The sequence below is a fragment of the Carettochelys insculpta genome, chromosome 1 (assembly GCF_033958435.1).
Source record: "Carettochelys insculpta isolate YL-2023 chromosome 1, ASM3395843v1, whole genome shotgun sequence".
Classification (NCBI taxonomy): Eukaryota; Metazoa; Chordata; order Testudines; family Carettochelyidae; genus Carettochelys; species Carettochelys insculpta.
The window spans coordinates 196,973,304-196,999,531 of NC_134137.1; the positions used below are offsets into that span (position 1 = coordinate 196,973,304).

At 40.0% G+C, this 26,228-nt stretch overlaps 1 protein-coding gene and 1 pseudogene across 1 annotated transcript in view; one reads left to right on the forward strand and one right to left on the reverse strand.

The window, feature by feature from the left end:
* Positions 1–26,228, reverse strand: part of ROBO1 (roundabout guidance receptor 1) — a 1,118,017-nt gene that overhangs the window by 956,796 nt on the left and 134,993 nt on the right. The window contains exon 2 of the mRNA XM_074997703.1: positions 5,715–5,855. Coding sequence (XP_074853804.1) covers positions 5,715–5,802 — 88 coding nt within the window. The 5' untranslated portion in view covers positions 5,803–5,855. The remainder of the gene's footprint in view (positions 1–5,714; positions 5,856–26,228) is intronic.
* LOC142010957 (transcription factor IIIA pseudogene) lies at positions 9,007–11,063 on the forward strand (annotated as a pseudogene).

Sequence of the window (26,228 nt, forward strand, 5' to 3'; positions counted from 1 at the left end):
CATAGTGTAATATACAAGACATTTCCCACAAAATTTTATACCATCACAATATAAAAGCTGTCTTCTCTTCTATTCACCACAAAGCCAGCATCACACAAACGATGCAGAATGGCATAAGTTTATTTGAGAGTGCAGATTGCACTACATACATTAATTCATAGTTTAAAAAGAGTGAATAAATACATCTGATGCAACATATACAATAATACAGTTTATGCAAAATAAATGCAAAGCATTTAAAAAATATTTAAAAAAAAATGCTGATAGTCCAAACCCAAATATCTTGCAAATAAGAAGGAAAAGCCCTTCCATGAGAGGCCACACATTTTTTCAATTAAGTAATCATTCGCCTATATGCAATACTTTCTTGTGCTGGTACTTGCTGGTACTGAGTACTGGCACCTCAGCAGCCCCAGCCGTGGGATTGGCTGGATGGGGATTGGGGGTAGTGAGCCAGCTGAGTACTGGCTTTTAAAAACAGAAAAACAAACCAACAAAAAACCCCAAAACACTGCCTATATGCATGCAGGAAGATCTACGTTAAAATAGCATCAGCTCTTTTTGTCAATCGCTCCCCCCATCTTGCAGTCCTCAATTAGACAATCTTTTTTCAAAAAGTGAGGTTTTTACAGACAAAATTCTCCCTCACAGGACATATGAAACATTTATTAGTCTATTTATGAGACTATTTCTGGTGCGTAAATATCCACACAGACGCCCCTGTATTTTTAATCTGATATGAAATCCTGGCCTCATGAAAATTAAAGGCAAAATTTCAGCAGGGGCAGAATTCCCTGACAATGAAGTGCTGAATGTTAGAAATTTCAAACTTGATTTGCTTTGAGTTGCTTTTATGGAATCTTAAAAACATCTGAAGAAAATCAGATCAGTATTTTTAAAGATATCACTATCTTGGTTCATTGAACTTGGATGACTTTTTAAAACACCTTGTGAAGAAGTTTGCTAAAATGCTTGCATTCTGGATTATGATGATGTACCTTGCTCAAAAAGAATAGACAAACTTCACTTTAAAAAATTGTAAACTTTCCCAGAGAAACTTAGGAATTTGCTAACAGCACGGGCCTCTTACAGAGGCTCATCTGTGTACTGCTTCTTTCTCCATATTTAAAAGGAACAACTAGCAGGAAAGCATGTGGCGAAATGCTCCTGTGAAAGCTTCATTCCAGTTTTTGAAAGGAGAATGAAACTTCTACTTTGTGAAAGCCAAGAATCTCTGACAGTCTCAGTGAGATTTTCTGAACTGGACCTTGCTGTCTCATGTATTTGAGCTAACTATATCATACCATACCAAAATAAGATGACAGTATGCTGATAAAATAAAAATTCACATGCATTATGGAGGTCAGGGATTTCCTGCTCTTAAAGTTTCCCATCCAAACTGTCACAGGGATCCATTTGCTCATGCCAACCTCTATGAATGATGTTGATAGTGACCTTCTTGTGTTATGGATCAAGTTTTCAAGATAACTTAGAACACTTATGCAGGTAATACGGAGATTACAGAACTGGCTCTCAAAAGAGAATATGCACACATTAGATATCACACCAGATACAGATAGCAAAATCACACATTTGAACAGGAAGACACAAAGGAAATCAGCGAACCTTTAACTTGCATTTTTAATGCACCAGCTCAGTCCTGAAGACTAGAAACTGGCAAATATAATGCTAATGTAAAATTGATCTTTTTTTAAAAAAAAGACACTATAAATTAATAAGATTAACAATGGCTGTGGGAAAACATATTGGAACCCACTACATAGGATATGGTGACAGAAAAGGAAGTTTATCCAGTGGTTCAAAATAAAATTATATAGGAAAGGGGGTAAAATGAAAAAGTTTGATAGTTCATCATCAATGCCTGTCTTATAAAAGGTTCAATAAAAGTGAACACAAAATAATTTACCTAGAAGGGATAGAACTGTGTAGCTATTGACATTATTTAATTATGACTCTCTCTAATGGGCTCACCTATTTACTGAAAGATCTGATTTAAGAATGAGATACAGTCTGTGGCTACAGTCAAGAATACGGGAAGGTTTCTTGAAGATTTAGGCTTAAATTCTTAATATCTTATTACAGTAGGAAGGTTTTTTTTGTTCTTTATAGATACGTTAATTATTTTATTGTCATTGTCTGGCTAACATATCTGGTAACTTCAAAACATTTCAGTGATGTAAGTATGTTCATAATGTGTTTTATATGCTTGTTGTTATCCTTTGTAGCTATTTCACTTATTATCTAGTTTTCCTAGATCAAAGCACTTATAAATAAAGAGATGAAGTTACTCAGTTTTTAAACAAATACAGCAACTAAGAAAAAAAATCACATCTTTATCATATAGTTTTCAAACCCATGTTCAGTGACAAGGTGGCAAGGGCAGAGGTACTGTAATGCCTCCAGAGACAGAGTGGATTTGAGAGTGTATTTTATATGTGAATTAGATGTAAGATGTAATGACACAGGATGAAAGACTCAGCAGTGATTTTAATAAAAGGAGGAGAGAGTACTTCCCTGTAGACTCTACGTGTAAAGGAGTGAGCCTCAACTAGAATATGTGAAAAGATTCAACAAAAAGTTGTGGGACTTCTATTGAAATTCATCTGCATTTTATGGAAACAGAATTCTAATTCTGAGACTAATATTTCCATGTGAATTTTTCACATGTCATTAGAATTACAAATATCTAGAACAATTTTCTGTCTCATGATATAAAGTACTACAGGATAAAGAATTGAAGGGGTCAATTAAAAAAGGTAATTTCTTTAAAAATATTGTACATAATGTAAGGCAATTAAAACTGTGGTCAGCATCTGTCTAAACGTAATTTCATTGTTCCTGTGATTCTGAATTGTGGTTAGATTTTTATTTCCATATAATGAATAACACTTGATTTTGCAATCTACAGGGCAATGGAAATTTTAATTGCTATTCTTTAATATGACCTTTTGAACAATCATTAAAAAACAGTTATCTATGGCTCTGTTAACACTGTTGAAATATAAAGTAGAGTTCCAGAGAAGAATTACTGCTTTCCTTTGCCCCCTACCCACTGCCACTCCCTTTCTAAATGAGGGAGGAAGTTTGCGATTTTGCACCGATCTCTTTCGTTGACTCATTTTAAAAATAACCTAAGAAAAAGACCTGAAACAAAGCAAAATGAATGGGATGTACTGCTGGAAGAAAAATCTTGCTTTTTCTTTTTCTTTTTGATCTTCTGCGATAATTGCAATTCTGGCCTGCTGCCAGCTAGGCTGAACACACTGTGATGTCTGGCCAAGCAAAGTAATCTCTTGGTTCAGGTCTGAGGCCTGTGATGAAAATTACAAAGCAGAGACAAAATCAAGATGCCACCTGTGATTTTATTCTAAAGCTAATTTGATGGAAAGAGCAATACAATGCAAACGCCCTTTTTAACAGAGTCGAAAGTCTGGCTAGATTGAAACCAATGCTAATAGATGGAGATAGTTATCATGAAAATAAGTTCGGCTCTGCAGGTGTTCCTTTTAAACTGGCAATCTGTGTCTGTCTGACAGGTAAATTGCTCTGAAATGATGTTTGAAGTCTGAGGTCAAACTTTTTAAGACAAGAATTTTAAACGAATCTGCTTTCTCGGAGTCTTCTATTGCCTTGCTAAAATATGCAATATGTACTAAACAAAGTAATCTACATTTTTTCATTTCCTCTCCACACATCATTTGCACTATAGCTCAAAAAACATATAAAAAAGGGATTTAAAAAAAACAGACTTTTTCCAAGGAGGGGTGTACATTCGAGTCGATTACTACAGACATAATTTTCTGCTTGCAACAATCTCAGCAATAAACCAGTATTGAAACATTGCCCAGTCAATCTGAAAACGTAAGAAGTAATCACGACAATTGCAAGAACTCTGACTAGCTTATAAGGAGCCAAAATAATTATTCGGAGGCTCATTTGCTTCTCATCAATATCTAGAAACAGATTATCTAACAAAGAGTTTATTGCCTATGTAACCTGGTATGGCAGAGAAATAAAGGAAGCGCAATTTGCTCTTTTGTTGTACTATTATAAATGTTTTTCATAAGGTTAGGAATTTTTGAGAGACATTTTTCAATTTCACTGACTTCAAAGGGCTTTGAATCTGGATCTGTTTTCATTGCGCAGCAATATATCATTGCATACCTAATACAGTAATATAGTAAAAGCCCAGTTATCTGGTACTCAGATCATCTGCACATTCAGTTAACTAGTATTTCTGGCAAGGGCTGCCGACCTGTTGCCTAGCTGGTGCTGGCTGCCACAGGGCTAGCTGGTCTGCCAGGGCTGGCTGCTGAGGGGGCAGCTGCCCACTGCCTGGCCAGAGGCGTGGTGTGGGGGGCCAATGTCAGCCCCAGCTCAAATTACTGGCACATTTTATTATCCAGGATCCACGGTTCCCTGGGTTGCTGGATAATAAAGCTTGCACTGTACCAGCAATTTTATCCAGTATAGTACTTTCAAAATTCAGTGTACTTTAGACACATCAGTAAAATAATATTTTAAACAATCATAATAGCATCATTTTCTTTTCTGAACTGCTGTTGGTGCCATTTAATAAAATTCAATGCTATATGCTTGCTCCTTTTCATTTGTAATGTTGCACATCGAGGATGGAATGGCTTCGAAACTGTCTTACTAGGCTGAGTCTCATTTGCTAGATTTTACTTCCTATATATTGTCCCATCCAAAATTCAAGGCTCATGTGGAGGATTACAGATGTAAGACTGCACAGGTTATTTGCTGAACTCACACAAAGTAGTATAAACTATATTTTTGTAAGTGTGCTCAAGGGTATATTACACCCTCAGAGTTATGAACATCAGAGTTATGAACTGATCAGTCAACCACTCATCTCATCTGGAACCAAAAGTACACAGTCAGACAGCAACAGAGACAAAAATAAATAAGTTAAAACAAATAAATACTATGATCTGTTTAAATATGAATGTCTAAAAAACAAAAGGAAAGTTTAAACACTACCTGATGAAAGAATGAAAATATTTCTGTGATTATTTCATTTACATTGTGATGAGAAGAACAATACAGCTTTGGAACTTGATTATGATGATGTTCAGTTGAACATTTTTGAAAGACAACCATAATGTTTTGTTCAGTTTTGAACATTTCAGGGTTATGAACAACTTACATGCCCAAAGATACTCAACTCTTATACATTCTCTTTAGAAGACATCTGCAGGTGAAGTGTTTCTAACTTCACTGAAAATGGCAGCTATATGGAATGCAAGCACAGTGCATTTTGGCAATTAACTCATGATACACATATATTGGTATTTCAGCTCTTTTGTATTTTAGTGCTTTGCTGTTTTCTTTTTTTCAGTGATGTTCTCTATGGATTTAATATTCTCTTTGATCTTCAAGTTCACCTTTGCACTTTTATTTTCCCAAAAGCCGCAGCAGTGTTAATCAAAGGAGTCCTTTATCAAGCCACCTTAGCCTTCTAACAACTATATCATAAGGCCACTGCTTATATATTTTCTTTCCTATTCAAAAAGAGGAATTCTATGCTGTAGTCCATAGAATGCTCACTAAGCCCTGAAATTTAGAAACTTGTATAGGCACAGAGATAAGCATTCACATCCACACAGCATAAATTCTGAAGAACACACATGTATATAGCTATTCAGATTAAATTAAAATAAGAAAGTACCTACCTGGAATAAGCTGACCCAGTAACTGATGGGACCTGGACAGGCTGAATACAGCTACAATGACAAAAAAAGGATAATGTTCCCATTTCATGATGTTTTCCTCCTTGCATTACACCAGCTCAGCAGCATTTAAGTAAGTGTTATCTGTAACAAAAGTGGAAAGAAAGTTGACTAAGATGACAGTTCACAGCCATGGGCAATTTGGAAGCACTTTAAAATACCATTAGCCTAGTGCATTCCTGTCAAATTCACTAATTTCAATATAATTCTTTATTAAACCACTTCTGATTCGTTAGAATGAGCAGTTGGTTGTAAAATATGAATGACCATGAATCCCCATACCACAGCAGCTTCAGATCAGGCAACAAGAGTGGCAGATGCTTTGCAGGAAAGCATTACAAACCCCAAAATAGACAATATATGACTGATTATTTAATTTTGTTGGCTGGCTGGGCTAACACAAACTTTATATGGGAACTTAAGAACACACTTTAAAATCTTGCTGAATTGGGATTTAAAAAATCAGTCCCTGCTCAGGAAAGCACTTAAAACACATGCTTAAACATAAACTTAAATCTCCAAAGTTGCATGACTTTATTTCTTGAGTAGGGTTTGTTAAATAAGGGCAGTAAGGCTCAGTCTTGCAAAGGTACTAAGAACTCTGACTGGCTCCACAAATCAATTATATAAGTGTAAAAATTATGTCACTGTCTTCTGTGAAGCCATTCAAAAAAATTAAGAATTCTCCACTTAGCTTTTTAAAAATTCTGCACATTTTCTCCATTCAATAGAATATAATTAAACCAGTTTCAATTTTTAGTTAATTTATTATTTCAAAATACCCTCCATAAAGCTTGTCTGTAACAATACAGAAATTACCACCCTGGGTGTAGAGAGTTAATGAAACCCCACCAATTCCTAAAGTATGTTCTGGTGAAACACTGATGTTCCACCAGCTACAACAAAGAGTTCCACTACTGAATAACGGTGGTCTCTTCCCTATTCTCAGGGAAAAAAGATAAATTTTAGGATGACTATTTCTTAATTATACAGTTTTCTTGAAATGACTACGCAGTAACCAATTTTTAACATTGATGCTTGTTAACAGGCAAAAAGCGCTTACTTTGTTCAGTCATCACTTGTGTCTCTTAATAGCTTAGAAGCCTTAGACCAGTGGTAAGTTCCCAGATATTGCTAAGCAAGTGCTCCTGAAAATCCTGCCTTTCACTACTACCTATCTTTGTGAACTGGAGTGCTACTTGACTGCTTTTTGTTTTGATAGTGTATAGACTAGTACAGCTTCCTCTTTGTTACTATGGATCGTCCTGGTACATCACCACAAAAACAAAGAATGGAAATAAACTGCATACAGAGAATGCACTGCATATTCAGTTGTCAGATACCACACCTGATATCATTCATCTTTGTTTATCCAATCAGGCTCATCCATCACATTAAACGTATTAAGTAATTATGCTGATTTTAATTATGTTTTATCTGTCATTCCTGCTATATTTGTTTTGTTAATGTCTGGTTTCATTTTTATTTGTTGAGTTGTGTTTATCTCACAATAATTTAATTAATGTTATTATGAAATATTTTCCATAGTTAGTATCATGATGTAAAAAAATAGAGTGTTCCACAGAGAGTGCCGTGATGTCCTAGTGTTCCATGACCAGAAAAAGTTTGGGAACCACTGCCCTGTAGCAACCTGGTTCTTATTTCCCTGTTCTGCTTTTGTTAGCTAGTTCAGTCTCAGTAGCTGCGTCTACACGTGCACGCTACTTCGAAGTAGCGGCACCAACTTCGAAATAGCGCCCGTCGCGTCTACACGCATCGGGCGCTATTTCGAAGTTAACTTCGACGTTAGGCGGCGAGACGTCGAAGTCGCTAACCTCATGAGGAGATAGGAATAGCGCCCTACTTCGACGTTGAACGTCGAAGTAGGGACCGTGTAGACGATCCGCGTCCCGCAACGTCGAAATTGCTGGGTCCTCCATGGCGGCCATCAGCTGGGGGGTTGAGAGATGCTCTCTCTCCAGCCCCTGCGGGGCTCTATGGTCACCATGGGCAGCAGCCCTTAGCCCAGGGCTTCTGGCTGCTTCTGCGGCAGCTGGGGATCTATGCTGCAGGCACAGGGTCTGCAACCAGTTGTCAGCTCTGTGTATCTTGTGTTGTTTAGTGCAACTGTGTCTGGGAGGGGCCCTTTAAGGGAGCGGCTGGCTGTTGAGTCCGCCCTGTGACCCTGTCTGCAGCTGTGCCTGGCATCCCTATTTCGATGTGTGCTACTTTGACGTGTAGACGTTCCCTCGCTGCACCTATTTCGATGTTGGGCTGAGCAACGTCGAAGTTGAACATCGACGTTGCCGGCCCTGGAGGACATGTAGACGTTATTCATCGAAATAGACTATGTCGATGTCGCAACATCGAAATAAGCTATTTCGATGTTGGCTGCACGTGTAGACGTAGCCAGTATGTCATATGTCAGGGGTCAGCAACCTGTCTGAGGTGGAGTGCTAGCATTTCACTTCTATGTACCGTCTGAGTGCCAGTGATACTTTTAAAAGTCTCTAATAGTCCTACTTATAGCAGCCTCATTAATAAAGTAATTAAGATGAAGAGCTTTACCATTTAGGTGGTGGTTGATAGCTTTAGCTAGTCTTTGGTTAGTCCACAGCTCCAAGCTGCGTAAGGGAGGAAGAGGTGGGTCTGAGCTCCTGCCTCATGTTCTGATGAAAATCAGCTCACATGCCACTCTTGACATGTGTGCTAGGGGTTGCTTATCCATCATGTGTGTGAGCTGGGAAAACTTGGCCCCTCCAGTCTTTTAATAGATTGATTTTTTTCCCTGCCCTCAGGGATTGCTATATGCCAGGTGCCCAGATAAAGGACACTGAGGGAGGTTGAGAGCGAAAGGGTTCTGGATGGTGGGGGCAGGGTACATTTACGGGGTGCTGGAGAGGTGTGTGTATGTGCTGGGAGAGGTATTTGGTGGGTGCTGGAGATTTCCTCCCCAGCCCAGACACCTGAAATCAGTAATATGATAATACAGTTAATAATCAATTAGAGCATCTCAAGATTTTCCTTAGTGCATTTTTAATGTTTAAATCTTACACTCATTTCTCTTAATGTCAGATACTTAGTAGCCAGTGCATCTCCCTAAACAGGCAAGTTGATGCCATCCCTTATGATTCATTGTCCTAACTAGTGCAACTGGGGATGATTCTAATAATAAGGTGTATGCCTGTTCCTTTTCTGAATTTTGCTAAGCTCTTGGCCTCAATGTCTTGTAGCAATGAGATACGCAAGTTACTTGATAAAAAGCAATGCTTTTTTTCTTCACATTTTGGTAAGCAGAGAAGCACAAATGCCCCCTGTCTATTAGCCATTATTTTAAATAACAAGTCCTCTTATTTGTCATACCACAGAAGCCCTAATCTTTTAAATCTCCTCTCATAATGAATTTTTTCCCTGTCTCTAATCTTATTAATGCTGATCTCAGGACCTTTTCAGTTTTACAATAGCAAATACACAAAGGAAACAAAAAGATATTGAAAGAATCAGACTTTGTAATAACACAGTTGGCTTCAGTATGAATATTGCACCAAAGGACCAGTTAAAGAAAAAAACTAATACATGCCAAAGTAAGTAACATCCGAGGAATCCCATTCTTTGCATGAAAACACATACCTGTGTTAAAAAGCCACATACCCCACACATCTCCAATATTTAGGTCTACAACAGGGAGACAACTCCTGAGCACAATTCTTTTCTGTGTGGTGGATAAGCAATCTATACCAAATAAGTTACAAAATAATCAAGGAGTTGGTTCAGGGTACTTGCTGGCACAGGTGTTCCAAGGTTTTCTGATTATTGCCCCAGTGGCAGGTATTAGAAGAACCCTAAAAATGGCTTCTTGTGCCTGTTGAGGCTCCACCTTCGAACTGGAGCTGTTGGCGTCTACAGGCTTCATAGCTGTTAGAACAAAGGTCTTCCTGGGGAATGTTACCTTAACTTTACACTAGAAACCATCCCAGTGTTACACTTGTATGTGTTATTAAATGGCACTATTAGATTAAAGGAAAATTGGGGAACTAGCTTTCAAGCACACACCCACACACACTTATACCCTCCTGTACTCATACACTTACACAAGTGAACGCACACAGGTGAAGAGTTGCATAGGGACAGTGGAGGAAGGCAAGGCGTGGTGGGTCCAGTGTGTCTGCCTGCAGCCATGAATCCAGGGAGGTGAGCTGATCATAGGACTCCCTTGTCAGCTTGCTCTTTTGTCAGCTTAGAACTCAGGAGCAGTCAATACCATACATCGTGAGGAGATAGGAAGAGACTCACGGCCTCCTCCTTCTTCCTCAGCCACCCAAGACTCACTCCTACAGAGTGGCAATGACAAGAAATAGAAAGAAAAAAGGGACTCCTATAGCTTTGCCCCCATCTTTGATATCTTTCCCTTCTGTCCCACTGCCCCAGGATGCTCTAGGACCATGAGTCATCCATTAACAGCTCCTCTGCCGGCACACAGGGGAGAGACCCTTTGTTTGCAATTATAGTGGCTGTGGTAAAGGGTTCACCAGAGACTTTCATCTTACCCGCCACTTCCTTACACACAGTGGAGAAAAACCATGAGTGCCCAGCAGATGGTTGCAATCAAAAATTTACAACAAAATCAAAATTGAAAAAGCACATTGAACATAAGCATGAAAATCAGTGAAAGCAATATGTTTGTGACTTTGAAGGTTGTAGCAAGTCTTTTAGAAAACATCAACAGCTAAAAGTGCATCATAGTCAACGCACCAATGAACCTATTTTCAATGTAGTCATGAAGATTGTGGAAAACATCTTCCTACTCCAAGTAGACTAAAATGGCATGAGCAGATACATTGAGGATATGCATGCAAAAAAGATGACTGTTCTTTTGTGGGGAAAACCTGGACCGAACATCTAAAACACATGAAGGACAATCATGCAGAGCCAGTAATCTGTGGTGTATGTTCTAAAACATTCAAACGCAAAGATTACCTCAGATAACATCAGAAAACACATGCTGAAGAAAGAGAAGTATGTCAATGCCCAAGACAAGGCTGTGAGAGAACTTACACAACTGTGTTTAATCTTCAGAGCCATATTCTTTCATTTCATGAGGAGAAAAAAACCTTTTTTTGTGATTATGCTGGTTGTGGAACAGTGTTTGCAATGAAACAAAGTCTTGCAAGGCATGCTGTTGTTCATGATCCTGTCAAGAGAAAGCTGAACTTAAAAGCAAAACAGCCTCATCCTAAACTAAGTTGTGTCTCTCGTCTGAGTGGATATATTCCTCCTAAAGGACATCAATGACAGGTTGAAGTGGCAACAGAAAATGGGGCTCTGAATAAACCTGCAGAAAATGAGTTACCAACCATTGAAACCCTGACTCTGCATTAATGGCTTCTGGAAACAAATTTCTGTCAACTGCCAGTTACTTTATTATTATCACCTGTATTGGCTTATGTAGAAGGCCAAATATTTTTTTGTAATAACTTCAGGTTTGGGTAAAGTCACTGCAAGTTCACTCAGTTCAGTTGTTTAATTTACATTCCCATGTTCAGAGTATCTTTTTGTTCTCTTGATGGAGCCTCTTTCTCTTTCTCGGGTGGGTTCTTTTGCAGGGCTCAGCTCCTATTATTCCCTGGCCATCCAGGTGCTGGTGGCAACTGGTCATCCAGACAGGCTGGCTTTGGGAACTGATTCCATTGCACACACACCACATTCATACTTTCCTCACTCACATAAAGAAAAGCTCACTTCAGGGAAAGAAATTTCTCTTATGAGAGGAACAGTCAGGATTTCTTAGACTTACGGTATCTATAAACAATTTCTTACCAACTTATGACATTCAATATAGACCCAGAAGCTGCCGCAAAACTGTTACAAAGCTTACAGAAAGCTACAAGGTTTAAAATCAGCAATGACTGAAAGTTACAGAACTTACATCTGCATTGTACTGGACTGAGCCGAGGCTTTACACAACAGAAAACTTGTCCAAATGAGAAAGGTTACAGAGAAATCAAAGGACAGGTTTTATGTTATTTAACAGCAAAGTCCCAAATTGTAAAAATAGGTTTTGTTTGGATTAAATACATGTTGGCTATGTCTACACTAGACCCCACCTAGTTCGAAGTTCCCTTATTCCCATCTGCTCATAGGAATAAGGGGACTTTGAAGTAGCTGGTCCTTTCGAAAAGGAGCCCCGTCTGGATGAGCCGCGCAGCGGCAAGCCTTGTCAATTTCGAAGTGCCGCAGCTGCCCGCATGCTAATGAGGTGCTGAATATGTATTTCAGTGCTTCATTAGTAAACTTCGAAATGGCCATTGGCATGGCCATTTCGAAGTTTTGGGCTAGTGTAGACACGGTCATTGGCTGATTCTACACAGCCTTGCAGTTTGTATAGTAATAAACACCTGAGCAAAATCAATAAAAAATGCTGCCAAATCAAAATGTGCATGCAGTGGAGATTGTGCTTATTCTATTTGTATGTATATATCATTTTTGTATCTCAAGTTATAAATCTGTATTTCAAATGGACTTACTGTCATAATCACGCACGGACAACCTTTCAGGTACAACAAAGAAGGCAGACAATGCTAATGATTCAACAAAGACAATGGGCTGTGGAATAGCTTAGCCTTCCTGTAAATGCTTTGGACAGTCTTTAAGTAATGGTTACTGTGACTCTGCAAAGGCCAATTACCAGATATGTGGTTCTGAACTCTGTTTTGGACATCTGTATTTTTTCTAATTCTAGACTGGGAGCCAAGTTTGAAACAAAGGGTTCCCACCACATGAAAAATCTATAAGACAGGAAGTGACATAATATATTATCCACAACTGAACACCTGGGAAAGACTCCAAAAGAGGAGGACTTGGAATGTGGAGTAGGTGAAGAGGGGAGGGAGAAAGGGGGTGCCCAAGCTACAAAGGAAATGCATCGTATAGCTTAAGAATTTGTTTGTATCACTCAGGCGAGAAATAGCTTATTCATATCCAATATTTCCAGTATTTTAAGTTCATTAAGCATTTTTTTTTATTTACTGGGTAATCTGCTTCGATATGTCTGCTACCATGCATAGTCACTTAAAGGCCATCTTTTTCTAGTTAATAAATGTATTTTTGCTTTGTCTAAACCAATTTACCCTTCAGTGAATTGTTGGGAAAAAAAGCAGTTTGGGTAAAACAAGAGTATTGTTCATATCCTTCCGCACTGAGGAGAGAGTGAACTTTATAAGCTTAAATTGTACTGCGTGAGATCATACAGTTTGGGGTTTATACTCGAGCAAGGACCGAGAAAATGAGAAATTGGCTGATGTCTCCTACTTGTCTTTGAATACGGCACTTGGGTATCTCAGTCTGGGCACATGGCACCCAGAACTCCTGTTTGCTCAGGGCCTGCAAAAAAACCTAGGAGTTACTAATAGAGTGGCATAGGAAAGGACAGCCCAGCTCAGAGGTTAAAGGAGCACAGTCATTCCCACAGCTCCCAACTTTTAGTGGTGACAACCCATCATAAGCAGGAAAAAATCAAATTCTGTGAAGTCTGTTTGTAGGTAGCAGATCTATTGACTCTAAAATTGGACTTTTTTGTTTTAAAACTCACTTTTTAACCTTAACTATGAGTTCAAGACAGTTCACAACTCCATTCACTTCTTAAAGTTATCATTGTGTCTACAATAGTCAGACTTAAACTTGTGCTCTCTCTCTGTTGTATTGCTTTTTTTACATCTCCCACTCACCTTTTTTTCCCCTTCTTTTCACACCAAACGTCTTTTTAAGGGAGAACATTCACTTCCTAAGCATCACATCCCTTCTTACAAAAGAGGACTTTTGTCAAGGTGCCCCGCATTGACCATATTATTTCTGTTCAAATCCTTCATTTCATATCATGTGTTATTTCTGAGATGTGGGTTATACCCTTTGTGATTAGGAATGCCATGTTTTGGGCAACTGTAAGTTGTAAAATGTCCACATTTGCTTGATCATAGTCAATCATTGACTTTTATGTGAGCAGAAAGGTGCCCAAGTGTAAAGTGTTGGAGTGGATCTGGAGGACACAGGGATATCATGCTCAACCAGTAAGTAGGGCTTGTGATCTCTTAATTATACCAGCTCCTTTTTTAATTTTCTCTCTAACACTGCTCTCAATTCTACTAATTACATTCATTTTTAAGCAACTCAAGATTTTTCACTTAAAAACACTACACTAACACAAGCCAACACTCATTACAGAAGGAAAAAATAATTGGTCAGTTGATAATTCAATACACATAGCCATCATTTTCCCAACAAGGCTCAGTCCCAGGAATATATATTTAGGGAATAGTCAAAAACCTCTGTCAGCACTTGGAATATTCCATATAATCTTATTTGTGGATATTACCAAAAATTAACTAGTATTTTTTAATGAATGTTTCCAGTGTGCCTTCCTCTTTCTTACATTTGCAGTACCTGTGCTGCTGCTACCATGACAACCAGCGGTGACAGCAAACCTGCTCTTCCCTCCCTCTCCTGACCTTCCCTACCCATGGCAGAAGTGCTCACTATGATCCTGCTCTCATGACTACAGGCAATAGCCATACTGCTCTCTTCCTTTGTCCCCTGCTGAGCTGAGCAAAAAATCATTCCTCCTCTTCCCTCCCCACCTTCTCCATCACTGCTATGACAACTAATTACAGCAGCGCACTTAGGCCTCACTCTCTTTTCAACCTGGCTGTTCTGCTTCCAGCAGAGGCCAATGGCTCTAATGCAGTAGTTCCCAAAGTTTTCAAGATGGCGATCCATTTTGACAATTCAATAAGGCTTTGTGACCCAAGACAATTTAAAATTTAGGGGCGTGAAGGCACTTTGAAGTAGCGCAAGCACTTCAAAGTGCCAGTGGCTACAAGCATGCCAGCGCTTCAAAGTTCGACACTTCGAAACTGCCACGGGGGAATTAGCCTAATGAAGTGCTTCATATTCACTGCAGCACTTCCTTAGTAATCTCCCATCGCCCTGATTAACATGCCCCCTTTGAAGCTGGGGGCCAAGCGTAGACACAGCCTATGAGTGGGAAGTTAGACCCCATATGTTATCCACAGGGCAGAAGATAAACACTACTTTGTCTGCTGCATTATAATAATTAAAGAATCAACAACAAATTAAACTGTACAAACCTAGAGGGGGAAGAAGCACTGCAGTAAATGCAGAGGGGGAAAAAACTATTCAAACCTCCTTGAATATAGTCCTATTTATCCAAATGATAATGCAAACAGCTGCAGAAATAAAAATATCAGGACATAAACCAGTGCTGATTCTAGCTAACTTTTTTCCTTATTTTTTTTTTAAATCATTATTGTTCTCTGCCTCAGAGCTAGCAAACAACTTTGAGAGAATGAAAGTTATGCTGTTCCAGCAGGCTGAGTAGAGAGAGGGTTTCAAAAGATAAAGAAAGTAAAGAACTCATAAGATTCATAAGAGTGATGTAACCTCTTTTCATAAGATCTGTGAACTTTGGCAAATAACCTGCTGCATAATAGCATCAACCTTATCTACAGAGATAAGAGCCAGTTTTGACTTTGTGCTTATTTTAGCTCCAAGAGCCAGATTGTATAAATTGGCATAATTCCATTGAAGCTAATGGAGCTTCTTTGATTTACACCGGTAGAGTAACGGGTCCTTGGAGTCATAATTCATGTGTACTTCCCAATATGAGAGAGGGGAAAAGGGAGCAACATTAAGCTAGTTAATATCCAGCAAAATTTACTAGATTTTCAAACATTTCTTTTCAGTATTCTGATGAATATTAGTGAGACTATCTGGTAACCTCAAGATAAACTAACCCTATTTCTGGACTTGTTCTTTTTATATAGTACCATATTTAAAATTATACATGTCTAAAAGAACAAGCACACTATATTACTTTAAACATAATTCTTGTCTTGGATAAGCTGGTTTTTGCTTTGTGTTGTTTTGTTTGTTTTTGAGTTCTAGAAGGCAGAGAAGAAAACATCTCCTTTGATTGACTCAGCTCTGTCACTTCAAAGGCAGTTATGATAGACACATGTTCAATGTAATTTTAAAAAGAAAGTTCAGTAAGTTTCTCTGCTGATATAGACTGGTATAGTTTAATTGATACAAGGCAACTGCACTCAGCTTTACACCAGCTGAGGTCTGGTCCAGGAGTCCTTGAGAGATATTTTCAGCATACAGTTCTTAGAAGAGGCACATATTACAATTTACTTCATTTCCCCCCTCAAATTGCATTGAAAATATTTTTCCTTTTTTACAACTAGAATAAAGATTTTTGAACCAGCACTCTAATTGGAATCTAAGATTATATGGATTCATGTTTCACTTTGGAAGCCAATAAAATAGCAATGAAAATAACACAGGGGAAAAAAAACTCTTATGGAACTTCATTTTTCTTTTTAACTATCATTTTCCATTGTCCTGATACGGTGATCACAGCCTGTAAATTAAGTATAACTTTTATGGCTTCACTTGATCAAATGTTTCTCTATTTGGATTTTTTTCTCCCCTTAGCTGTAGCCCAAAAAACTGTTTTAAAGACTCATTTAGGCATAGGTAACTGGTGTAAGGATTGTGGGGTGGAGGGCGGGGGAGCACCCACCAAGTGCTCCTGTCCCGCCATCCCACCCCCTGCAGAGCACGATGCTGGGGTGCATGTGACCCCCCCCCATGCAGCCCCACACACTGCCTATGTATTTAGGATATGTTTACAATCCAACCACATGGTGTGACATACCCTAGCCAGCCTTAATCTATTTAGCTTGCATACTAGCATAGTGAAGGCATGGCAGCTCAAGCCTTAGTGAGGGTTAGCCACCATCTGGAGACGTAAATGCACACTGTATTGCTATTTGCTTCCCTGTTGCTGTAACTAAGATAGTTAGATTAAATACATACTCTCTATAGAATTCAAAGCAAGGAGAGAGAGTGCTGTAATCATCTGATTGCTGAGGCATTTGCAGTTGGAATTGTGCTATGCAGTACTGTAGACTCTGATCCCATCTAGAGGTCCTGGTGGACTGATGCTGTTAAAGCTAGGTAAGACACATGAGAGAGATTCATATGCAAAAAATGTGCACAGAAGATTATAACATTGCATAAAATCACAAGACAGCTCTTGTTGCCTATCTGGACACGGGATACACAAAAGAGGCAAAAAAGATATTTTGCAAGTTAATCAAGTAGACAACATCCTACTTAAGTGGACAAGATGATTGGGAAGCATTGTCTGAATCTATACTTTGTTAAAGATTGCTTAAATTGGAAAAATAGGAAGAAGAGGAAGAAAAATATGGAGATATTATATAGTTTCTTTGAAAAGTTAGCACGAATTTGACCAGGAGTGGGTTAGCAGAGGTCCTAAGCAGAAGTCCTACAGTACAGGATTGAAAGAGAAGGAGGAATTTTAGTTAGAATTCAAATTTTTTTTCAGTTTAGTGAAATTCAAATGTTCAATCCCTCCCATTCCTGGCTATGTAGAGATAGAAAAGATGGTTTTCCACACAGTCCCAGGGAGGAGATGATCATGATCCTATGATGGTGATATCGCCTCATTTCACACCCATCAGGAGATTTTCTCAGGAAGACCCCCTTCTGTTGTGTAAGTAGACGAGGCAGCTGAAAGACTACTGCTCCAGCATATAAAGGCATTTAGTTTTGTAACTAAATCTAGAATGGCAGTGCTACTATGAAGAAACGATAAAAGTGCATATGCGTATTATAAGCACAGATGGGAGCATTGCCTAACATTAAGATTTCCTGACATTTTCTTTTACAACTTCCTGGGTTTTAGTTCCTTATAACTATGCCAAATATTAGCACTGAGTAGCTATTCTGTAATTCCAAAATTCTATGAGGCTGAACCGAATATGCAGTATTGTTAGCATCTAATACTACTTTGCTCTACATGATGTTTGAAAGAAAGCAGCAAGTTTTAACACCACCAGTGTTATTTCTTCCATTCTTTTCAGAACTTGGGGAAAATAGCACAAACTGAAGAAAAGTTAGACTCCTTTTAATGGGAAATTATTGAATAATACATTTATAAGGGGATAACAAACAATATTTTAATCCTGCCACACTAAAGGATCCTTTTTTTGATTTAATTTGCAATGAATTTTGTATAACTAGTAAGAAACCTCTTTTTGTAATTGGATCAGGTGGGATGAGAATGAAATATCTTCTGTGTAAGTTACATAGTTCACGCAGCTATCAGCAGGGATTCAAACTTTGTTTTTTGAGAACATGCCCTTCACCATAAAATTATAGTTTAATTTCAGCTGAAGTTACTGAAAAAACTGGAGTCAGATCCTGCTCCTATTTAAGTTAATTATCAGCTTCCACTAACAGCAGTGACAGAAGCATCATGACTTTAATTTTTGATGAACAGCTCCTATATACTAGGCTAGATATATATTGATAAGAGCTGGACAAAATCTTGCCTCTGCCTCTAGTTGGGGATTAAAACATGGACACCTAAAATCACAAGTAATTTCTGAATACCTTCACTAAGATTTCTTGAAAAGAAAAATCTAATATTTCTTTACATAGAAAGTTAAAACTGAGCCAAAATCCCCAAAAGCTATAATCAATTTATTATTAATTCATCAATAATCCCCAATATGGGCCAAACTATTAAATTTGCATTCCAGGAATATCTAATAATTTCTGTCACTGTTAGAAAGCTACTAAATGCTTGTGGATGATGGACAAAGTAGAGTGTTTATGGTTAAAAGTGCATCAAAATACAGAGCCAAATGGATAGCAAAACAATTTATCTCATCTTTGCAGAACTGAAGCAAAGAAAGTCTAGTTGCTGACAGGTTAAAAAAAATTAAAACCCTTTGACTGCATTTTGACTCCTGTTATATAGGATATAAAAGGCAAGGGTTTTTCAAAGGCATTTAGGTTTAAACATTCACAGCACCTTTGAATGTCCTCAGCAGGACCAGAAGAAGGGGATTCAATTTTCAAAGATAATTGTGTCAGATAACTGTCTCAGCCTTTTTCCAGAAACAATCTGATAAATACCTAATTACCAGCCAAGTGATTTCAGACCCACACAGCTGGGCCTGAGAGGCGGCTATAAGGAATGACAAGGTCCTCTAAAGCCATCAATAGAAAAACCAGTAGAATTGTGAATTACTTCATTTATGCAGCTGACAGAATGCATGGAACATCTAGGAAAAATATGACTATAAAAGTTTGAAATTTTAAGAACACTGCATCGATGTTTATCTGCAAACAAGGTCCTGGCATAAACAATTACCTTCTAAATACCACAAATTAAGTACTTGGTAAGTAAATTGTAGTTTTCAAAAGCAAACCAAGTTTGCATGTCTTTCTTTCTATTTCAGTTACTAGCTCATTTCTCTGCTCTTATTTCCCTGAACGTTATACATTTCCAGTGCCGGTACTGAGTACTGACACCTTGGCTGTCCGAGCTGCAGTGGCTGAGGGAGACTGAATGCCGGCTCTTTTTTTCAAAATGAATAAAGCACTGTCCATTTCCAGTAACTATCTCTTCAGAAAGATTTTTAGAATCAGCAGCCTAGTTGCACACTTAAAACTTAATTCTAGTTTTAGAATTATTATAATTTCCAGGTAAGCTCCCCATAATGATTATTGCTGGTGCCTGCTGACTGGGGAATACCACTGAATGCAATAAGAACTCTTCATTAAAAAAAAAAAATTCCAAGTGCCTTCACAGTAGGCAGATTATTGGGAAACCTCACTGGGAAATTATGTTTATAAAGCAGGCCTTGTTTTCTCAAATAAAAACTCATTATCCAAAGTCAAGTTGTAGTCTTTTATGCGAAACATACTTTGCATAGTATCTTTTAGGCTGAAAAATCCATCCAAATGCAAACCGTGATCAACCCTGTGATCTTGCTTCACACAAAATTCCCATTGATTTTAATGGCTATTTTGTGTGTGGAAGACTAACAAAAGTGAGCCAATAACATACACATGGAATGGGGACAGAGAGACAGCATAATACACATCAAGAATTCAGAATTAAAAATCAGACAGAAAACATTAACATTAATGATACGTTTCCAATACTGTTGAACTGTACAAGTTACATATCTCATGTCTTTTATGGAAGTTCTCTAACAGAGCAACAAACATTTACAAAAAAAGTTCTGGGTATGGTCAGTGGGACACAGGGCTGACCCAAATGCTACCACTGAAGTCATTTGGACTTTTACTATTGAGTTCATTTGGCAGCAGAATTAGGCCAAGCTTGATATTTTCAAAACATTCACACTTATCCAAAAAGCAATGATACAAAATGATACACGTGACACAGATAAGTCTGTGTTGCTGATGTAAGCCTAGTGCATTTATATTTTATGCAGTGTCCCCAAGAAACACCGAGGGCCCTGGGACAAGGTGGGAGGGGGGCCCTGCACCGCACCCTGGAAGGAGTGGGGCCAAGGGCAGAAGTGGGTGAGCCTTCGGCAAAAAGTTAATTGAAAACTGACATATGAGAACAAGAAAGAATGACTGACAGGAAGAGGGGAAGGGAAAGTGTGACCCCATCTCACCTCACCTACATGTTTCTTACAAGTTTTAAGGAACTCAGTTTCTAGTGAGCAAGAAACAGAATTTTGCTTCTTACTCCCAGGTATTGTTGCACGGACAAGGAATTGGAGGACTCAAACCCTGCACAGGGCAGACAAAGTGCAGGCATTACTTGCTAGAGGGGAGTCAAGGGCTAGATCCTTGCTCCAGGGGTATGGGGCTGGGGAAGCCTGAGATTGTACCCTTGATTACAAAGAGCAGCCTACCAGATTTGGGCAACATGGAGCTCAGAGAGAAACACTTGCTTATGTTGGCTGCATTTGATGGTGGCAGTCAGCCAAGATTTGATACAGCTTTATAGTCTGCACAAGGTGTAGGGGTTTGCCAGATATAAGGCATTTCACTCTTGTGTCACATGGGCTGGTCAAAAATGCCTCAGCTTGTCTATGGGGCATGAGAATATACTGCATGGTTTATATAGATTAATTTACAGTTCTTCCAATGGCTAGGGACACAGACAGAAGCCTGGTTATATGTATTAATATAATTGTGCAAGCATGCAATACATCCAAGGGCATACATAAAATTGTAGCTTTTGGTTGTAGAAGTCATAGAAATTTCCTGATAACAGCTCACAATATTTTTCTGGTGTTTCTGCAATAACAAAACTCTAGCCTCAACTAACCTTCCAAACCAAACCTCAGTATAAATGATCCACATCCAGATATTGTCTCCTCAGACAATCTCTAGTTTATACTTAAGGCTATTTCCATAACGTTCTGTAAATTATACAGGAACTGTGCTGGATTTTAGATTGCTTAGATTTAAGTGAAACATTTTAGCTCTCAAGGACAGGTGCTGCTGAGTGGGGCATTTCAGTGGCAGGTGGCAGCCTGCTTCTTTTAACACACACCATACATGCACACATTAAAAACCTAAAAGGCATGGAATAAACACTAATTTGACATAATTATGCAATGTACAGCCCTGTCTGTACAGAAACCTTCATCTAGTAGCACTTGTAGTTTAAGCATAGTGTAATTATATTGATTTTTTTGATCAAGTCAGTTTTAAACTGCATCTTTGAGGTAAAAGGCCAGCACTTTGCAGCATTGGGACATTGAGGTCTCAGGCGAAGCATGGTCTTGGGTCACCTACAGCACTTGGTCCCTACAGTGGGGATGTACAGGAAGCAGATTAGGATAAATACTACCTTCAGTTAGGCCCTGTATGATGGAGGAATGGGTGACAGAATTTAAGATGGTACAAAGGGCCAGTGTCAAGCTGGGAATGGGCTAAGATCTCTAATGGGACTACCCCAGCAAAGCCAATGGGTCCAATATGTGGGCTGAATTTTTCCTGGGGATTGGTACTCTGCCCTTTCCATGTGAAATATTAATAATGAACACAAGGTGAGATTTGGCCTGTTGACTAGATGATGATTCCATAACAATGAATTCAGGACATGGTGTCAGGTTTATCCAAACAGTGGTCTGTTGGACAATTTGGCTACGTCTACACGTGAAGCCAACATCGAAAGAGCTTATTTCGATGTAGCAACATCGAAATAGGCTATTTCGATGAATAACGTCTACACGTCCTCCAGGGCTGGCAACGTCGATGTTCAACTTCGACATTGCGCGGCACCACATCGAAATAGGCGCTGCGAGGGTATGTCTACACGCCAAAGTAGCACACATCGAAATAAGGGTGCCAGGCACAGCTGCAGACAGGGTCACAGGGCGGACTCAACAGCAAGCCGCTCCCTTAAAGGGCCCCTCCCAGACACAGTTGCACTAAACAACACGAGATCCACAGAGCCGACAACTGGTTGCAGACCCTGTGCATGCAGCATGGATCCCCAGCTGCCGCAGCAGCAGCCAGAAGCCCTGGGCTAAGGGCTGCTGCCCACGGTGACCATAGAGCCCCGCAGGGGCTGGAGAGAGAGCATCTCTCAACCCCCCAGCTGATGGCCGCCATGGAGGACCCGGCAATTTCGACGTTGTGGGATGCGGATCGACTACACGGTCCCTACTTCGACGTTGAACGTCGAAGTAGGGCGCTATTCCGATCCCCTCATGAGGTTAGCGACTTCGACGTCTCGCTGCCTAACGTCGAAGTTAACTTCGAAATAGCGCCCGACGCGTGTAGCCGCGACAGGCGCTATTTCGAAGTTAGTGCCGCTACTTCGAAGTAGCGTGCACGTGTAGACACAGCTTTTGGTTCCTCCTGCAAAACTAGCTTCAAGCAACAATGGAATGAGGTTAGGGACTCTTGTGGGATCAGCTCAATGGGTCATATTGGTGGCCTGATATTATAGGGGGGCTCTTAGCCGCTTTATGCAATGTCATGGTAAGTATTGTCCATTTGGCCAGGTGGTTAAGACAATAATTGGTAAGAATAGATTCTAGTGGGTCTCTATTACCACCCAAAAGGCTTCACAGAATTACCTTGCTTCATAACCTATGGGGCTGGCAGTGGCATACCACAAGCCTTGTAACATTGTCAGGCTTACAGAATTGGGGTGGTGGCACCAGGACTCACCCAGATGCTTACATGGTTATTAGTGTGGGTGGAAATCAGGTGCTATACACTTAGCACATCTATGAGGGAAATTTTAATGATTTCATGCAATTTCAGGAGCAGACAGACTGGTCAACAATATGCCTCATTTCAGAGGAATAGGTGCTGCAGTACATCATGGCATTGTCATCCTCCACAAACTCAAATTGCCTGTCTGACATTACATTTGTCAACAAGGTAAATGTTTATCCTGATCCATTCATGGGGATTTCAGTTTGGAGGTCTTTGGCTAGGTGGTCATGTTTTTGTGGCCCTAGGGTTCAATTGGTTGACCCATCATGGTTCACATCCCCAGAGATCTTGATCTGACCTTTGACATTTTTCATAATGGACAGGAGGCAGCCTTGTTCAGGACAGCACTCTTGACAGCATATTTGTTTTTTCAGAATTAGGCCGCATCTACACGTGCACGCTACTTCGAAGTAGCGGCGCCAACTTGGAAATAGCGCCCGTCACGGCTACACGTGTTGGGCTCTATTTCAAAGTTGAAATCAACATTAGGCGGCGAGATGTCGAAGTCGCTAACCCCATGAGGGGATGGGAATAGCTCCCTACTTCGAAGTTGAACGTCGAAGTAGGGCACGTGTAGACGATCCGCGTCCCGCACCATCGAAATAGCGGGGTCCGCCATGGTGGCCATCAGCTGAGGGGTTGAGAGATGCTCTCTCTCCAGCCCCTGCAGGGCTCTATGGTCACCGTGGGCAGCAGCCCTTAGCCCAGGGCTTTCTGGCTGCTGCTGCTGCAGCTGGGGATCCATGCTGCATGCACAGGGTCTGCAACCAGTTGTCGGCTCTGTGGATCTTGTGTTGTTTAGTGCAACTGTGTCTGGGAGGGGCCCTTTCAGGGAGTGGCTTGCTGTTGAGTCCGCCCTGTGACCCTGTCTGCAGCTGTTCCTGACACCCTTATTTCGATGTGTGCTACTTTGGCGTGTAGACGTTCCCTCGCAGCGCCTATTTCGATGTGGTGCTGCCCAACGTCGAAGTTGAACGTCGACGTTGCCAGTCCTTGAGGACGTGTAGACGTTATTCATTGAAATTGACTATTTTGATGTCGCTACATCAAAGTAAGCTATTTCGATGTAGCGTGCACGTGTAGACGTAGCCTTAGCAAGCTAGCATTCATTAGGGACTCTAAGGAAAACTGTGGGATAGACAATGGTAGGAACATTCAGTGATATTACACGGGCAGTGGTCAAAGAGAGATCAAGTCATCTGGGATGAGTCTGCTGTCTGCAGGCAAATTAGCAAGCCTGGGGTCTGCCTAGTTCAGGCTTTAAAAGCCTAGAAGGTAATACAACTGAAGGGAAAAGGCCTCTTTTTATACATGGTGATGGGAGTCCCCTCAGAGCGTATCAATTTGTTACTGTGAAGAGACAGGAGGTTATGAGGTTGGGGCTGCCAGCCCATGAATTTTGTTCCACATCAATTTGTTAAGGTGCTGAATTTGAATATGAAAGCCAGCTCAGATGTTTCTCTTTCCAAAACGGTGCGATAATTCCTTTTCAGTAACACACATACCTTTAGGTCACTGACAGAATGCCCCATTCTACTAAAATGTTGACTAACTGGTTTGTGGATCTGGAGTGTTTTGATGTCTGTTTTGTGCCCACATTAACACATGGTTTAAATCGTCATGGGAACTTTCTGAGTCACTATAGGGGCTTGTCTGCATACTTGGCTCAATCTAATTCTTGAACTTCCCCCCACCCCTCCACTCTCTGATTTGCTCACCTTGATTATCTTTTTCTGATTTGTCCTCCTTGCTTACTGTTTTTGGTTCTCTGTGTCTTAAATATTGAGTCTGTTCTGGTATAGCTATGGTCTGAAGAAGTGGGTCTGTCCCACAAAAGCTCACCTAATAAACCATTTTGCTAGTCTTTAAAGTGCTACTTGACTGCTTTTTGTTTTCACTTTGTCAGATATATTTGAGCAAAGGGTTTGGTGGGGAGCCGTGAGCTCCCCCGGCTCTCCCATGGTGGACAAGTCAATGAGATATGTGATCAGGAAGGTGGCCAAAATCCTTAGTAGCACAAGAGGGACAATAATCATATATGGGTATAATATATGGGCAACTCAGTTGTTTGAGGAGAATTGGGTTCGCCAGTCCAAATTAGGTGCTGCATAATTTTTAACCAACAAGAAAGATAACATTTGAAGATGTCTAGAAATGCAGCTGTGTATAGGAAATGGGCGGCCAAACTGATTGCTGGCATTTCCTTGTTGTAATGTCCAGAGCAGGTATTCTCCAGGAAAAGAATACTGTGACCAGATAAATGGCTTGTAAATGGATTTAAAAAGAGGTGTTCATTTAAAGAACGAATGGGGAGAGGGTGTCTGGGCATTTCTGTACAGCAGGAAGCCAATGCTCCTCCCTCCCCCCAACCTCCCCATTTCTGACAGTTCACTTTAACTGCTCCTGTGAGGCAGGAGTGGATGGTAAGGACCTGGCAATGGATTTGCTGAGAGACAGGGATGGAAAAAGAAGGAGCTAGCAAATGCCCTTTGCGTAATTATGCAATAAACATGGGAGTTACCTGCATTGTATATTGTTATCTGCCAGCTAGTCCCAGGCATCTAATAAACTTGTGGCCTGATTAAAACCATGTCAAATGTCTCCTGTCCTTCCCTTAGGATAGCCAGATAATGACAACTCTCAAACTCAACACTGAGAAAGCAGTTCTTCAAACAAGGGTACCGTGCTCCTCCTGCCAGAGTTGCCTGTAAAGGTTAAATTAACAGTAAGTATTTCACTCATTATCTACTACTCTCCCCCCAGCCCCAAGAATCCTGTGAAATGTTAAATCCTTGGGGAAAAAGGAAGGGAGAGGGTTAAAGAGAATTCCAGCTTTCATAATGAGACTGGAAGAGTGGCATAATCCCTTTGAAAATCAGATTGATCTGATAACGTCAGGATGGTTGTTAATAGCAACCCTTTCATCTGCTTTCTTTACATAGACTCTTGCATTTATTCATAGTCCTGAGGAGAGAGCACTGTGGAGCCACGCCATTGCATGAGGTGTCTGGGGAGGGATTGTGCTTTATGGAATGCCTGCCTTCTCCACACCTGGGAGAGGGCAGCATTTGCACTCCCCAAGGAAAAGGAATTCAATTGCCTGACCCTTTCTAGGAGCAAAAAGAAAAAAAAATTGCATGGATATTCCAGTTGCAGCCTCCTCCCAGACAGAAGATGCCAAAAGGAAGAGAAATGCAAGTCTCAATAAATTTTACATAAGAAAATGATATCCTATCATCTCTGAATTAACCCTGTTCTCTTACTGCCTCCTGGGATAAAAAAACAGTTACTTATCCTCCTTGGTTAAAAGCTAAAAGTGAATGAATTAGACATCTCTGT